The 11,190-nt window shown below is 45.3% G+C and overlaps 1 protein-coding gene across 1 annotated transcript in view; it reads left to right on the forward strand.

The window, feature by feature from the left end:
* The first annotated feature begins 1,433 nt into the window (after positions 1-1,433).
* PCDHGC5 (protocadherin gamma subfamily C, 5) overlaps positions 1,434-11,190 on the forward strand; it is a 173,642-nt gene continuing 163,885 nt past the window's right edge. Inside the window, exons 1-2 of the mRNA XM_063723858.1 lie at positions 1,434-4,139; positions 6,689-9,193. Of these exons, the coding sequence (XP_063579928.1) occupies positions 1,716-4,139; positions 6,689-9,193 (4,929 nt within the window). The 5' untranslated portion in view covers positions 1,434-1,715. The remainder of the gene's footprint in view (positions 4,140-6,688; positions 9,194-11,190) is intronic.

An 11,190-nucleotide genomic window follows, 5' to 3' on the forward strand; every position in this document is an offset into this window, starting at 1 on the left:
CAATTCCACTCTGGTTATTACCCAAAAGAAGTGAAAGTAGGGACTTCAACAGATATTTGTGCACCTATGTTTATGGCAGCATTAGTCACAATAGTTGAAAAGTGGAAGTAACCCAAGTGTCCATTGACAGATGAATGGGTAAATAAAAAGTGGTTCACATATACAATGGGCTATTATTCAGCCTTAAAAAGGAAGGGAATTCTCTTACATGCTACAATATGGACGAACTTCGAAGACATGATGTCAAGTGAAATAAACCTGTCATAAAATGACAAATACTGTATGATTCCTCATATATGAACTTCCTAGATTAGTCAAATTCATGGAGAAAAAAGGTAGAATGGTAGTTGCCAGGGACTGGGTGAAAGGCAATGGGGAGTTGCTATTTAATAAGTACAGAGTTTCAGTTGGGGAGGATGAAAAAGTTCTGGAGGTGGATGGTGGTAATGGTCACACCAGAATGTAATTTGAATGTACTTAATGTCACAGAATTGTATGCTTGACAATGGTCAAAATGGTAAAGATGAAACAGGAGTAAGAAGACATCCACTGCATTGTATTTTACACCCTTGGAAAATGAATATCAGAAAAAGAACTTGACAACCTCAAACAATTCTGAGTGACTGATTCCTAGTGTGGTGAAAAACCCCTTCCGGCTCTAGCTTTATCAAATAGACCTGCTTTCTGTTTCTGTAATGTTCCATGCTGTCTCTTACCTTCAAGCATTTATTCAGAGGTTCTAGAACACTTCTTCAGCCTTTTTCTTGATTCAATCCTACTTTTTAGGATTCAGCTTCAATCACGCCCTCAAAAAGACTTTTCTAACACCAAATCTAGACTGGATACCCTTCCTAGGTATTCCTCCATCACCCAGTGTTTCCTACCTCATATCACAGCAGTTACCATACTCTATTACACGCTCTTTACTTTCTTATGTCCTCCTCCAACCTTCACGCTTGAGACCAGGGCCTGTGTTTATCATGTTCACCATTTCTATCTCCAGCCACAATCATGCAAAGTGGGAGGCACATGTACCCAATTAAGTGTCTGATGATTCAATAATTTAAAGGCAGATTTTGAAGGTAAATGCTAAGCCATCAACCACAAAAGTTCAAAATATATAACCTTAGAAGAAAACGTAGCTAATGTTTTGTAATTGATCTTACTGCTTCTGATTATACAATCAGAGATGGAAGATGTTTGGAGCAAGGGCAGTGGTGGCATAGATTAATGCCTTGAGCAGTCAATAATACTTTCCTAGCAACTATTATCAAGGTCATGTTCATTTATACCATGCTTACTAATCCTGATAAAAAGATTCCTGTTTTGGAAGATCTAATTCTAGGGTATCTTAGAGCTGTAAGATTCTTTAAAGCACCTTGAAAGTCGACAAAGGCAAACAAACAAGAAGTAACTGAGGTTTTCCTGAGCAGGTGCAGAAATTATTTAGGCCTCTGAGCGTCGCTGTTGACCACCTAAGGAGTAAAAGGCAGCGAGACATCCAATCCAGCAATACGGCTCCCACAGCACAAGGGGCTGGAGGTTTGGCCCTAAAGCTTCAGGACACCAAAGAAATTCAGTCGAACAGCCCACCAGTTCTCTCCATAAGGACCTGGGTCCCCTGAATGCTGGTCATCTCACACCTTGAGGAATAAAGATTGGAATCCGCACTGGATGCTGGAAGTTGACTCGGAGAAAACTGCGACAGGAGGGAAATGGCGGCTCTGCAAAAGTTGCCACACTGCAGAAAGCTGGTCCTGCTGTGCTTCCTTTTGGCGACCCTGTGGGAGGCCAGGGCTGGACAGATTCGCTATTCTGTGCGGGAAGAGATCGACAGAGGCTCCTTCGTAGGCAACATCGCCAAGGACTTGGGTTTGGAGCCCCTGGCACTGGCAGAGCAGGGAGTCCGCATCGTCTCCAGAGGTAGGACCCAGCTCTTTGCTCTGAACCCGCGAAGCGGCAGCTTGGTCACTGCGAACAGGATAGATCGGGAGGAGCTCTGCGCTCAGAGCGCACCCTGTCTGTTGAATTTTAACATTCTGCTGGAGGATAAATTGACTATTTATTCAGTAGAGGTGGAAATAACAGATATTAACGATAATGCCCCTCGCTTTGGAGTAGAGGAACTGGAGCTAAAAATCAGTGAAACCACTACGCCAGGATTCCGTATTCCTCTTAAGAATGCGCATGATGCAGACGTAGGTGAGAACGCCCTTCAGAAGTACGCACTCAACACAAATGACCACTTCTCCCTGGACGTGCGAAGCGGAGCTGATGGGAACAAGTACCCAGAACTGGTGCTGGAGCGCGCTCTGGACCGCGAGGACGAGGCTGTTCACCACCTCGTTCTCGTGGCTTCTGATGGGGGTGACCCAGTGCTATCTGGCACCTCCCGCATCTGCGTGAAGGTCCTGGATGCGAACGACAACGCGCCTGTTTTTACACAGCCCGAGTATCGCATAAGCGTTCCGGAGAATACGCCCGTGGGCACCCGGATACTCACGGTGACCGCCACTGACGCAGATGAGGGCTACAACGCTCAAGTGGCATATTTTCTAGAGAAAAGCCCTGGAGAAACCTCAGAGATATTTGAGCTTGAGTCAACATCTGGAGATCTGACAATCATAGAAGATCTAGATTATGAGGATGCTACATTGCATGAAATTGATATTGAAGCTCAGGATGGTCCGGGCCTTCTAACCAGAACGAAGGTTATCGTCACGGTTCTGGACGTGAATGACAATGCCCCAGAATTTTACATGACATCTGCTACTAGCTCAGTTTCTGAAGACTCTCCTCCAGGAACCATAATTGGGCTTTTTAATGTACATGATAGAGACTCTGGGCAGAACGCATTCACCACCTGTTCACTCCCCGAGAATCTTCCTTTTAAGTTAGAAAAGTCAATAGACAATTACTACCGACTGGTTACAACCAGAGCCCTTGACAGGGAACAGTTTTCCTTTTATAACATCACTCTAACAGCTAAAGATGGAGGGAACCCCTCCCTGTCCACGGATGCTCACATTTTGCTCCAGGTGGCAGACATCAACGACAACGCACCCGCCTTCTCCCGCACATCCTACTCCACCTATATTCCCGAAAACAACCCCAGAGGAGCCTCTGTCTTCTCAGTGACGGCCCATGACCCCGACAGCAACGACAATGCTCATGTAACTTACTCTTTCGCGGAGGACACTGTTCAGGGGGCACCTTTATCCTCTTACATCTCTATCAACTCCGACACTGGAGTACTCTATGCACTGCGCTCCTTTGATTACGAGCAGTTGCGAGACTTGCAACTGTGGGTGATAGCGCGGGACAGCGGGAACCCTCCACTCAGTAGCAATGTATCATTAAGCCTGTTCGTGCTGGACCAGAACGACAATCCGCCCGAGATCCTGTACCCTGCCTTCCCCACAGACGGTTCCACTGGCGTGGAGCTGGCGCCCCGCTCCGCAGAGCCTGGCTACCTGGTGACCAAGGTGGTGGCGGTGGACAGAGACTCGGGCCAGAACGCCTGGCTGTCCTACCACCTGATCAAGGCCAGCGAGCCGGGACTCTTCTCGGTGGGTCTGCACACGGGCGAGGTGCGCACGGCGCGAGCCCTGCTAGACAGAGACGCGCTCAAGCAGAGCCTCGTGGTGGCTGTCCAGGACCACGGCCAGCCCCCTCTCTCCGCCACTGTCACGCTCACCGTGGCCGTGGCCGACAGGATCCCCGACATCCTGGCCGACCTGGGCAGCCTCGAGCCCTCCGCCAAACCCAATGATTCGGACCTCACTCTGTACCTGGTGGTGGCGGTGGCCGCTGTCTCCTGCGTCTTCCTGGCTTTCGTCATCGTGCTGCTGGCGCACAGGCTGCGGCGCTGGCACAAGTCACGCCTGCTACAGGCTTCGGAAGGCGGCTTGGCGAGTACGCCCGGTTCGCACTTTGTGGGCGTGGACGGGGTTCGGGCTTTCCTGCAGACCTATTCCCACGAGGTCTCCCTCACTGCGGACTCGCGGAAGAGTCACCTGATCTTCCCCCAGCCCAACTATGCGGACACGCTCATCAGCCAGGAGAGCTGTGAGAAAAAGGATTTTTTATCAGCACCTCAATCTCTACTCGAAGAAGAAAGAGAAGAAACGTTTTCTCAGGTAATCTATCTTTTCATAACATACGTAGTAGCTAGTTTGCTGAAGTAATTCACTTACTTGTTTACTATATCTATTTTGTTCCCCATATTTCCTTCAGGGTAGAGTCAAGTTTTAGGAAGTGAGTCTTGGTGAATTATTTCTTGGTAGGTCTTAGTGTTCACAGGCTGTAAGAGGAAGAAGAGACATGAGAATCTTTGTGCAATAAATGTAAACCAGGAGTTAATAGATAAGATTATCCAAAGGGCACTGCATTAGTAACTAGGGTGTCTGGTTTCTCATACTTTCTTCTCCATCCCTGGGCAAATCATCTCATCCACCAGGATCAACAATTTTTTCTTTGTTAAAAACATAAAGATTGGAGTTTATGTTTACTCAAGTCCTTTCTTCTTTTAAATTATGACTCTTACTTTATATTTGAATCTGCATATGAACAGTGAAACATCTTAGTTGGCTAGTTCTTTCTCATTCAGTCTTAATACATTTCTTTCAGTTTGGCAGCAAAATTGTTTTCCTTAACTTTCATGCCCTTCCCTGTTAAAAATATGGAAATTTAGAAATATACATTCCTTACAGTGTTTCAGGAAGGTATGTCATATTATTTTGGCTTAGTTTTAAAAATCACATTAGCCTCTCAGCTATATGCTTCTTGAAGAAGTGACTGACTTATCATCTGCTCTATAATAAAGCTGTAGAGTAGTAATAAACAGGCTTCTCCTTTTTTTTAATATTTCTCATCGTGGGAACCATACTGCCTTTTAATCTTTAAAATAATGTATATCCTCAATATAGTTTTGCTTAAAGAAAAGATACAAAAGATTCATATCATACAATTGCCCAGAACCATCTTCTTTATACATCTCTCTTCTCAAGGTTTCTACTCACAGCAGCTGCTAGAAATGTTCCCAGTCCCTCACCCAATCCCAGTTTCCCTCTGATCAATTTTCTTTTCCCATTCCTCTTCCTATGTTGGCTTTTAGTATGTTGGTTATGTATTTAATAACAGAGAATAATAAGCACACTAATGTTCTATGTAACTGGCATCATTTTTTGTTTTTATTTGGAAATTATCATGTACCAATTGAGCCTTTTATTGAATGATACCATATCTCTCAAAGTGCTGTGATTCTTTCTGTTGCATTTGATAAAGAAAAAATTTTCTGAGACAACGTGTTGTTTTGGTTACTATTACATAATTCTCTATGAGTAAAATTGGAACTCACTGTGGAATAATATGTCATAATATCTTTACTTGTAAGTGAATAATAAAGTATAAACAGGAAAATTAAAGCAAAGTTATTTTTAGTGTGTGTAGTAACTCCACAAGAATAAATGCCCTATGCATAGTTATGTAATGCATCATGATTGAAATGACAAATATATTGTATTTATATTTCTGTGCTTGGAAACTTATGGGGAAAGAGATTCTGGAACATAAAAGCATATTTCTACTAGTTTCAGTTGTGGGGTTTGAAAAAACATCCTTACAGTCTAGATTTAAACAAAGCAAACTTCTTTCAGCACCCTGAAGGTCTGTGATTTCTCTCTCACATCTAGGCATTGTCATGCTGTTCTCTCCCACATCCAGGCCTTTTCACTGATCCACTCCTCTCATGTTTCCTGGGAAAGCCTTTGCTAACATTAAAGGCCCAATCGAAGGCCCCCCAACCCCCTTGGCTTCTCCCATTATGGTAATTATCTCAGTACACTGCAATTCCCTCTTTGCTTTTATATCCCTATAATCTCTGTGAAGGAAGCTACTGTGTCTATATTGTTCACCTTAAATCCCGAAACATATTGTCTGACACCTAATTATGCGTTTGTTTAATGAATATTAAATAACAACAAATTTTGAAACTAAGTTATAAGGTCACCAAGAACAAACTTAAAGAAATATAATGTATAAATATGGCTGATATTTCTGTGTGTTTCTTTTCTTTTTTTCCTTGTCTCAGCTCTTAGAGAGTTAAGAGTATAGAGAGGGAAAGGTGAAAGAGGAGGTGGATATCTTATCAAATAACCCTGATAAATGTAGTAAGTATAACAATAAACACATTATCAAGGTTCAGTGGTGGAAGAACAAGTGGTGGTCATGTCTTTTAATAGTTGTGTTGGTCCTTAGGGCCAGTTCTTTGTTACTGTGTGTTTCTTAAACTGAACAATTCAAAACAGTTAACTCCACTATGTTTGAAGCAATATTGGTGGCATTAAGGTTAGCGAATGGATTCCCAAGAAAGATAACTTGAGGTCACACTGTTTAACATATATCAATTCAGTTATGTTCAATCAACACTAGTCCTCTTATCTCTGACAAGAAGGATTTCAGGTCTTGGATAATTCAAAAATAATAATCTGTTTGTCTGAGAGGATGCAGTAAACGGTTAGGCCTCTTAGTGTCGCTGTTGACCACTCAAGAAGGAGAACGCAGCCCACCATTTCCTTGCTCCTAAAATGCAAAGAACCAGCAAATCAGACTCAGAAGATCCGGGGCGGCTGCCAACCTCACCTCTTAGTCAACCAGCTGTTTGACCTGTGAATTAGGCCCGTAAAAGACTTCGTTTCTTGAGAAAATAAGATTGGAGTCCGTCTTGGGAAACTGGAACCGAATTCAGAGAAAGCGATTCACCGAAAAGGAAATGACCAATTGCCTGAGTTTCCGAAATGGCAGAGGACTGGCCCTGCTGTGCGTGCTCCTGGGGACGCTGTGCGAAACAGGATCCGGTCAGATCCGCTACTGGGTGTCTGAGGAGCTAAATAAAGGTTCCTTCGTGGGCAACATCGCTAACGACCTGGGGCTAGAGCCCCGGGAGCTGGCGGAGCGCGGAGTCCGCATCGTCTCCAGAGGTAGGACGCAGCTTTTCTCTCTGAATCCGCGAAGTGGCAGCTTGGTCACCGCGGAGAGGATAGACCGGGAGGAGCTCTGCGCTCAGATCCCGCTGTGTCTGGTAAAATTTAACATCCTGGTTGAGGATAAATTGAAAATTTTTGAAGTAGAAATAGAAATTAAAGATATTAATGATAATGCTCCTAATTTCCCAACAGAGGAATTGGAAATAAAAATTGGTGAACTAACGGTTCCTGGAACCCGATTTCCACTTAAAACTGCTTTTGACCCAGATGTAGGCATGAACTCCCTGCAGAACTACAAGCTTAGCCCCAATGACTACTTCTCCCTGGCTGTGAATAGCGTCTCTGAGGGGGCCAAGTATCCAGAGCTGGTGCTGGAGCGGGCCCTGGACCGTGAGAAAAAAGAAATTCACCAGCTTGTCCTGGTTGCCTCTGATGGTGGCGACCCTGTCCACTCTGGCAACTTGCATATCCAAGTGATAGTCCTGGATGCAAATGACAACCCACCAATGTTTACTCAGCCCGAGTACCGTGTAAGTGTTTGGGAGAACGTGCCTGTGGGTACCCAGCTGCTCATGGTGAATGCCACTGACCCTGATGAGGGATTCAACGCTCAAGTGTCTTATATTCTAGATAAAATACCTGGGAAAATCGCTGAGATTTTCCATCTTAACTCAGTGAGTGGAGAATTATCAATATTAAAAAGTCTAGATTATGAGGATGCCATGTTCTATGAAATTAAAATTGAAGCACAGGATGGACCAGGTCTTCTTTCAAGAGCCAAGATTCTAGTCACGGTTCTGGATGTGAATGACAATGCTCCAGAAATTACAATCACGTCTCTCACAGGCTCAGTCCCAGAAGAGGGCAACGTTGGAAGAGAAATTGCTCTTGTCGACGTGCATGACCGAGATTCTGGGCAGAATGGGCAGGTTGAAGTTTTTGTCCTGGGAAATCTGCCATTTAAGTTAGAAAAATCAATAGATCAATATTACCGCTTAGTGACTGCCACATCCCTGGACCGCGAACAAATATCAGAATATAACATTAGTCTGAGAGCCTCAGATGCGGGAAGCCCGCCACTGTCCACAGAAACTCACATCACCTTGCATGTGATTGACATCAATGACAACCCACCCACCTTCCCTCATTTATCCTACTCCGCCTACATTCCAGAAAACAACCCCAGAGGAGCCTCCATCTTCTCAGTGACTGCCCAGGACCCAGATAGCAACAACAACGCCCGCATCACTTATGCATTGACCGAGGACACCCTCCAGGGGGCACCCCTGTCCTCCTACGTCTCCATCAACTCCAACACTGGCATCCTATACGCCCTGCGATCCTTCGACTACGAGCAATTTAGAGACTTGAAGCTACTGGTGACAGCCAGCGACAGCGGGAACCCTCCACTCAGCAGCAACGTGTCGCTGAACCTGTTCGTGCTGGATCAGAACGACAACGCGCCCGAGATCCTGTACCCCGCCCTCCCCACAGACGGTTCCACTGGCGTGGAGCTGGCGCCCCGCTCCGCAGAGCCTGGCTACCTGGTGACCAAGGTGGTGGCGGTGGACAGAGACTCGGGCCAGAACGCCTGGCTGTCCTACCGCCTGCTCAAGGCCAGCGAGCCGGGACTCTTCTCGGTAGGTCTGCACACGGGCGAGGTGCGCACGGCGCGAGCCCTGCTGGACAGAGACGCGCTCAAGCAGAGTCTCGTGGTGGCCGTCCAGGACCACGGCCAGCCCCCTCTCTCCGCCACTGTCACGCTCACCGTGGCCGTGGCCGACAGGATCCCCGACATCCTGGCCGACCTGGGCAGCTTCGAGCCCTCCGCCAAACCCGATTCGGACCTCACTCTGTACCTGGTGGTGGCGGTGGCCGCTGTCTCCTGCGTCTTCCTGGCTTTCGTCATCGTGCTGCTGGCGCACAGGCTGCGGCGCTGGCACAAGTCACGCCTGCTACAGGCTTCGGGAGGCGGCTTGGCGAGTATGCCCGGTTCGCACTTTGTGGGCGTGGACGGGGTTCGGGCTTTCCTGCAGACCTATTCCCACGAGGTCTCCCTCACTGCGGACTCGCGGAAGAGCCACCTGATTTTCCCCCAGCCCAACTATGCGGACACGCTCATCAGCCAGGAGAGCTGTGAGAAAAGCGAGCCTGTTCTGATAACTCAGGATTTACTTGAAATGAAAGGAGATTCCAACCTACTTCAGGTGAGTTTATTTATTTTTTTGAATATTATTAAGAACAAGTATGAGAATGTGGTTATTATAAAGCTTTAACACATATGTATATGAGAAATAAAGCCATGAGGTTGTCATTAACCCTTGGACTAAATATTTGTCCCCCTTTCTTTCTGGGCCTATAGTAGGACTGCACTCCCCGGTCTGGTTGTGGTTGTGTGGGCGTAGGGAAAAAATAATACATCGTGAGTGGAAGTAAAGTGTCACTTCCTAGAGGAATCTGCCACTGTGAGAATTTTCAGATCTCCAAGTTACTACTTGAAATTGTGACTGCTCCTTCTACCTGGGTCCTTGAGTAACTATGATGAGAGAAACACAACACTGGTCTGTATACCTGTGATAAATAGGCCTTTTTCATTTTAAATCCCTGTGCTTTGGAGTTTGTCATTCCAACTTATATAGCTTATCCTGATACATACAAGTAAAAATACATATGAATAAAAGATATTTTATGTGCCCATGAAATTAAATTGTTTGACTTCTCCCAAGACAGATGACACTCTTTTTTTCTTTCCCCTTCCTTCCTTCCTTCCTCTCTCTCTCTTTCTTTCCTTCCTTCCTTCCTTCCTTCCTTCTCTCTCTCTTTCTTTCTTTCTTTCTTTCTTTCTTTCTTTCTTTCTTGACAGAGTCTTACTCTGTCTGGAGTGCAGTGGCATGATCACGGCTCACTGCAGCCTTGACTTCCCAGACTCAGGTGATCCTCCCACCTCAGCCTCCTGAGTAGCTGGGACTACAGGCACGAGCCACTCTCCCAGCTAATTTGTTTTTGTTTTTGTAGAGATGATGGGACAATGGCTATGTTTCCCAGGCTTGTCTGAAATTCCTGAGCTCAAGTGATCTACCCACATTAGCCTCCCAAAGTACTGCGATTAGAGGCATGAGCCACCATGCCTGGCCTGTTATTCTTTTCATCTCAATAACATAAAAATTGGAGAATAAAAATGTAGAGGCTGGGTGCGGTGGCTCATGCTGTAATCCCAGCATTTTGGGAGGCCAAGGCAGGTGGATCACTTGAAGTCAGGAGTTCAAGAACACCCTGGCCAACATGGTGAAACCCTGTCTCTACTAAAAATACAAAAATTAGCCGGGCATAGTGGCGGGCGCCTGTAATCCAAGCTACTCAGAAAGCTGAGGCAGGAGAATTGCTTAAACCCAGGAGGCAGAAGTTGCAGTAAGCCAAAACTGGGCCACTGCACCCCAGCTGGGGCAATAGAGAGAGACTCCATCTCAAAAAAAAAAAAAAAAAAGTAGAGGCTGGTCAAATGGTTTTACCTATAGTGCCTGTTATATATGCCTAAAGTATATGCTTATGTGTGTATTCATATTGATTTCAACATTTTGCCTGAGGGTGGAAAGTTCACCTAGCTAAACTATTATGAGCCTTGGAATGGTATTTCTTGCCCTTGAGAAGGACATTAAAAACATGTAAAGGAATATGTCTTAGCCTCTGCGGGAGATTTCCAGACAATCTCTTCCAACAATGGAATAGAAGTCCCTTCTTTTGTCATGTTCTACAACTTTCTTGAGCCAGAAATTGTTGGCTTATTCTGCAATTTATGAAATTACTTTCACTCATGAAATCATATGAGAGTCATCCAAAATTAGACCAAAATATGTTTTATTAGAACTCAAACAAAAGAATAGATTCCTCCCTCAATATATTAGGAAAAGGCACATTTAAATGTATGAGACAACAGGGCCAGAACACAAAAGCTGTAAGCAGAGTAAGGTGTATTCTCACTCAAACATGGAAATACATCACAGAATTTAAAAGGCCCATAGCCAGGGGAGGACTTCTGAGCCTAGGACTTCGAGACCTGCTTGGGCAACATAGCATGACCCTGTCTCAAAAGAAAAAGGCACGTAACTTTTAACATATCATTTTTAGAAAAAAAAGGTTTATAGTATCAGTGTCACTTTCCCTGTAAGGAGAAAAAAATTCATTAGCTGTGTCAGGGGAAATTTGG

This window comes from Pongo abelii, chromosome 4, assembly GCF_028885655.2.
Source record: "Pongo abelii isolate AG06213 chromosome 4, NHGRI_mPonAbe1-v2.0_pri, whole genome shotgun sequence".
Lineage (NCBI taxonomy): Eukaryota > Metazoa > Chordata > Mammalia > Primates > Hominidae > Pongo > Pongo abelii.